Here is a 6,207-nt window from a genome sequence, read left to right on the forward strand (position 1 = left end):
CCCGCCCACCCCTCTCTTTAGAACTTCTCACATGTCCACCATTAAATATGCATGCATGTGGTGCTCAGCTACACAAGGATTTCAACGTTATGTTTGCTTCTAGGTTCTGAAGACATCTATGCTCTCAGTTCCAGGTTGCCAGTCATATTTCTAATCTTGCATACAAGGTTGTCATGCATGATGACTACCTTAGGCTGCCGCATTGCATCATTTAAAGTAATAAAACTTTTATTCACAACTCTTTAAAAGTCCTCAATGTATCAAGGAAATTAACTGCTTAAAGCTTCTATAGGAACTTATGCATGTGATTCACTTTAAGATGAGTCCCATTGCCAAACACATTGATTTTTATGGGATGACTCCTATGCTGCATGTTGGCATATGAGCATTTGTGGGGTCAGGGACCACACTTCCAATCTGCACCTACCAAGATGGATCAATTCCTAAAATATAAGGATAACCTGGTATCATAATATGCAAAGTGTTGCAGTATTGACTTAAAACCTGAAAGTTTGAAGTGAGACTTTTGCTCCAGTGACATAAAGTCCAAATCACTAAGAAAGTTTAGGTATAAGATGTTGTAACATTAAAGGGAGGGGAGAAATACTAATTAAACATTCTCTGCTTTTCACTTGACCAGAAAATACATCCCTGCGTCATGGCTTCAATAAACTCATTAAGGAATTCTAATAAATTCTCCATTGGAGAATATGTAATGTACAGCTGGCTTGCTTGGTAACCTCTTTGGACCAAGCAAATAAGAATTTCATTTCATTTGTAACCACAAGGCATAGGGCTGTACATAAGTAAGGGCCATCAAAACAAACCTCTGCGTTCGTTTTTAAAACAACAGCCTGGATTTATGTTAACATTAAAGTTATTAAAAATGATCAAGACTAATGTGATGCTCTGAACTGTCTCATCTTCTGCCAATAAGTTTATAATATTCAACAAAATATATACCTATAGTTATTTTAAGTATGCAAGTAAAATCTTGTTCTCCCCACCTGCACCTTCTCATCATCAACTGTGGTTCCAGCTAAGTCACCCAGAAATATGTCTGTGTTGCTGTGTATTGCATGCTTTTTCCAGTCTTTGGTAATAGTCATTACACTGATTTAGTCATTCAAGGGTTAGGAACAGACATTCAAAAAGCCTGAGCCTGAATTGATTCAATCTTTGCAGGTTAATTTAACCTGGCTGGCTAAATCAGTCTGTAAACAGAGAGACATCCCAGAAATGCAGGCAAATGCCTGCAGTGGCTCAGACTAGAAACTGGGGGAAGCATGAAAGTAGCTTTCCCTTTCCTTCCACAGTGCTAGCTGAGGGGGGCATGGCCAGTCCTGGGCAAGACACTCTGATTAGGGAGGGGTTTCCCCTCTCCCCTTTTCTGACCAGCCCAGCAGGGAATTGATAACTCAGTGTTTATCACACCCTTAAGAAAACAACAGAGGGACATTACCAGCTACCTGCTGATTGTGTCTTTGTCCTGTCTGCCACAGCACGGGACCATAGCCAGCATGTGGTCTGCTACCTACCAAGGCAGAGTGGACAGGGCAATCTCTGCTTAGCAGGGAGTGGGGAAGGGGGGGACAGAGCAGGGGAAGCCAGGCAGACACCTGCAGTCTCTGCCAAGCTCCATCCAGGGAGCAGAGGGGAAGGGCCGCCTTTGCTGTGGAGCAAAGAGCCCCACCCAGCCCAGAGAGCATGCCAGGATGCTGGGGGAGTCTGGTTTAACTTAAACCAGCAAGAGGTCTGGGACAGACATTGCATAGACCAATTTGACCCAAATCAGTTCAGTTTGATACTACATTCAACCAGGTTTATCTCAAACCAGTTTCAGGCATTTTTAAACTGATTTATGTGCACTGAACATCCGTTCTGTTACAGGTTTAAACCAGTTTCTGATCACAAACCAGTTTATGTGTAATGTCTGTCCATAGCCTAGATGCTTAGACTTGTCTCCTTAATCTTATCCCCTTTTATCAACATGGATTTTTACCATTTCAACTTTTCCTGTCACCTTCAGTTGGTGCTATGTGCCCGTGCCTTTCCAGTTAGAAACCTGCAACCACTTGATGCATCATTAACTCTTGTTGGTTGCCCTCCAGCCCTACTATTGTGGGACCAAGCCAGGACAGAGTATAACTCTAGTGCGAGTGAAATATATAAACTTACTCAACTATCAAAAGGGTTGTGAAAATAAAGATCCTGTGTATTAGCTGGTACGTTAGTTAAGATAAACCAGAACCCCCCCAGGACAGGAACAGTAATTGGCTCTTTACCTGTCATCACAGTAAGTGAATTTCATATCCATGCTGTGGCGACTCAAGAAAGTCTTGCTGTCCAGTGGAATATCAATATTTGAGGGGTGCTGAATGGGCTCACACATTATTATAAGGCAATTGAGGAGGGGCTCCTTATACCCACACAGGCTGTGAGGCGGACAAGTGTTATACACCTTAATTTGTCCAGTGCAGTGCAAGACCTGAAACAAGTAATTATTTTAAAGCAAGGAATTAGTTTTAAATGTATGTTTGATAAACAGTCATAAAATCTTTTACCCATGGAACTTAATGGGGCTGAAATGAAGTACCTTCCATGTGGCAGATTTAAGGTTTACAGTCCTGCCTCTGTTAGTAACCGTGCATTTCATCCTCATGAAGAAGTCACGCTCTGTGGACATCTCCTTGCTTTTCTTTCCAAAACTTGGACCTACAATGAGAAAATAAGATGATAAACCTTGTGAGGAAGTTAGGTTTCTTTTTGGGGGGGAACATCTTGCTTCTTGTGTTTTAAGAACAAAGGAATTGTAGGTAACAGCAGATTGCTTGACTTCTCTAAAACTTTTAGCCAAACAGCAACCTTCCATAACAACACCTATGTACTTACATCTTTAAGAGTCAGCTCCTGCAGGGAAAAAAATTCCCTTCAAATGATGTACATCCCATTAAAGTCCCATAAAAGAGGCCCGATTCCACTAACTGCTCCCTGCGCAGACCCTCACCTATTCAGAATAATATCTAGAGCTGGGGCCCAATGGTATAAATGGGATTTCAAAAATAGTGCAGGGGTCCAGGTCCATTGTAACCATACATTTTAACTTGTAACACAATCTTTAAAAATGGTGGTTTCATGTGAAGATTCTTCAACTTAAGCTGATGACACAAAAGAACCAGAACAAACAGGTTCTTAGCACAGCCATACGAAACCAATCTTTTCACTGTTTTCAAACTCTTGTTGTTAATAGCTATTCCAAGAATGAAAATTCCCCTTTGCTCATGAGTGACATGGATATTATCAAATACCTCCTTCCTGTTAGTTACTGTATTTATTGACTTAAAAAGCAAAAACAAAACTACTTTTTTTTTTTTGGTTACCAGTTTTCAGACTCAGATTCTCTCGAATTTCCTCATGGTCACATGGGTGAGTGAAGTCAAAAATGCTGTGCCCAGTTAATTCCACCTGTTCAAAAATATTTAGCAAAGTGTGAGGAGAAACAGTTTATATATAAACACATTTTAATATTTCAGAAAACTTTTGGATCACGTATTAATTCAATACAGAGAAAAAGACAAATTAGTATAATAGGCCTCAAATTTTCACTTGCTGTCTACAGGTATAGAACAAAAAAATAAAAAAAAATCTGCAGGTACTAAGACTACATTAAATAACTTTTAGGCTTAGAACTATAACCTAGACATTGGCAACAAAGCAACCAAGACCACAGAGCTCAACCCATTTGCACCAGCTGAACTCTCAGTTTTAAAATATTGGAAACAGAGACAACAGGCCTCCAACTGAAGATACAACTGGCTAAATGCAACTCTCTCTAATTGTAAGGGTGTGAATAATTTAAGCCCAGTCTTTTTTTTTATCAGCAATTAATTTGTAGTCTACCCTCTGTAGATGGAGTTGTTTACTTCAATTTAACCATTACAATGACAAGTAACTCATATCTTGACTGGACAAGGTGATGGATGGGCTTTTTAATGTTCCTTTAACATTCTGTACATCTGAATACCTGCTTTTGTCTTGGACGATGTCTCCTCCTGTCTGGAAAAATCACTTGTGAGGGGCCAGACATATGACAGGGGACAGAATCTGCCTGTTAACACCAGAAGGAGAAGAACTGGTTCTCCAAAACATGTGGAAAGACAGGCCAAGGGCAAACACAGCTCAAGGTGCAGGATCTGAGTATGCTCATCTCCGATAGTCTCTACAAATCATTATTCCAATGATCTCTACAAATCTGGCAGCTCCAAATATGTGGAACAATGGCTGCAGTGTATGTGAGAGCATCACCAACTCTCCATGTAAATTCTCTAGCTAAGCTACAGATATTCTTCATGGATCTCCCTCACCCATAGCTGTTGGCGATGTTCTACCTCATATGAAACATTTAAATAGGTATTTGGCCAAAGAGTGGAGGAGAGAGAATGGAAGAGCATCACCCTATAGCCTAACAATTAGCATGTACACCCTTAGTAAAGGAAGCATCGGGCTTCCAGTTCCTATTCCAGTGACACCAACTAGGCACATTTCAAGTATTTAGGAGTTAGGTTTCAAAGACAGCTACCAGAATGTGTTAGGGAACAGATTACCTGTGTAAGGCCCATGTATTTGTTGATGTTCTCTGACAAGAAGATCATATCTCCATCTTGTGTCACCACAGCAATAAATCCCTCCAACGCTTTCAAGTACAAGTTGTCCATCTGCTGGCTTGTCTCTAGTTCATTCTCAATGTCAGAACACACTGAAATAAAAAGCAAAGGGTACAAACTAATGAGTTTTCATAATGATGATTTTTCTGCTCGGTATAAAAATCACACCCAATAGAAAAGCAAAATCTGCCTTTTCTGATACCACAGTGATACTTTTATAACACTAGTCCACTCTCACTTTCCTGAGGTGGACGTGATTAGGCAGATCATCAGCATATACTCTTCATCATTAGGAAGAAAGTAAAGATATCTTTTGTACAGGTGAAATAACATTTACCTCTCTTACAATAACTGTGACTCATCTCGATGCTTTTTTTATATGTATTCTACCTGTGTACAGTGAGGGCTGTGCCTGCACTCTGAAAGTGCCTAAGCCACCAACCAGAGACAAAAGTGTGGGGCAACTCCAACCATTCCCCATGTCCTTTGACAATACAGAAACTCGATTTTACCAGATGCATAGTGAGCAAAGATGAAGGTCATGGAATAAGATCTGAATTGACAGACCTTTCAGAAGTGAGAAGGACACTTTCAACTAACAGCCCTTATCTCCAAAACATGTATGTGAAGTCAGATTTCCAGGGAGTCCATATACCTTGTCTGTAAAGGTTGGTCTAAATGGCTGCTGAACTCAGCATGGAGGTTCCTATCACCAATAACTTTGGTTGCAATAATAAAACAGTAGGCTTTCAGAGGGTCTTTTTCCATCAATTTAACTATGACAGGATTTGCAGGTAAAACATACAGTGACATATCTAATTGAGGCATACTAATATGTAGAGTCTTCAACCACCCTTGTAATAAAGGTGAACTCTGGAAGTCTGAATTATGTATGTGCAAGGAACCAGAAGTCTTGAGAAATTGGAGACAAGTCTTCACTGATGTCTTGATATGAGCATTTAAGTGGGTTGAACGGTCAAATGAATCTTGGTATATCTGGAAAGACAGGTCACTGTCATGGTAGAATTTCCTAAAACACTATTAATGAATGGGAGTTAATGTTGAATTTCCCTCCCCTATCTATCCCATAAAGGGGTGAAGAGATGGAAAGCCTACTGAGTGGACTTCATAGTTTCATAGTTTCTAGGGTCGGAAACTATTGACTCCAAGATGAACATGGGCCGACAATGCGAGGTCATGGTTGGCAGGGCTAACCGGACCTTATCGTGCATCCACAGGTGCATCTCGAGTAGAGCTAAGGAGGTGATCCTCCCCCTCTATGCGACGCTGGTCAGGCCACAGCTGGAGTATTGTGTCCAGTTCTGTGCGCCACATTTCAAGAGGGATGTGGACAACATGGAGAGGGTCCAGAGGAGGGCCACCCGCATGATCCGGGGACAACAGGGCAGACCCTACAGTGAGAGACTGCGGGACCTGAACCTATTCAGCCTCCACAAGAGAAGGCTGAGGGGGGACCTGGTGACCGTCTATAAACTCACTAGGGGGGACCAGAAGGGTTTGGGGGAGACGCTGTTTCCCCTAG

General features: G+C 41.3%; 1 protein-coding gene across 1 annotated transcript in view; it reads right to left on the bottom strand.

Moving 5' to 3' along the window:
- The window catches only part of EPAS1 (endothelial PAS domain protein 1), a 75,566-nt gene that overhangs the window by 42,890 nt on the left and 26,469 nt on the right, over positions 1-6,207 (bottom strand). The window contains exons 3-6 of the mRNA XM_019515892.1: positions 4,605-4,756; positions 3,381-3,465; positions 2,597-2,715; positions 2,286-2,488 (exon numbers count right to left, since the gene is read on the bottom strand). Of these exons, the coding sequence (XP_019371437.1) occupies positions 2,286-2,488; positions 2,597-2,715; positions 3,381-3,465; positions 4,605-4,756 (559 nt within the window). The remainder of the gene's footprint in view (positions 1-2,285; positions 2,489-2,596; positions 2,716-3,380; positions 3,466-4,604; positions 4,757-6,207) is intronic.

Source organism: Gavialis gangeticus, unplaced genomic scaffold, assembly GCF_001723915.1.
Source record: "Gavialis gangeticus isolate Ggan-Ray unplaced genomic scaffold, GavGan_comp1, whole genome shotgun sequence".
Lineage (NCBI taxonomy): Eukaryota > Metazoa > Chordata > Crocodylia > Gavialidae > Gavialis > Gavialis gangeticus.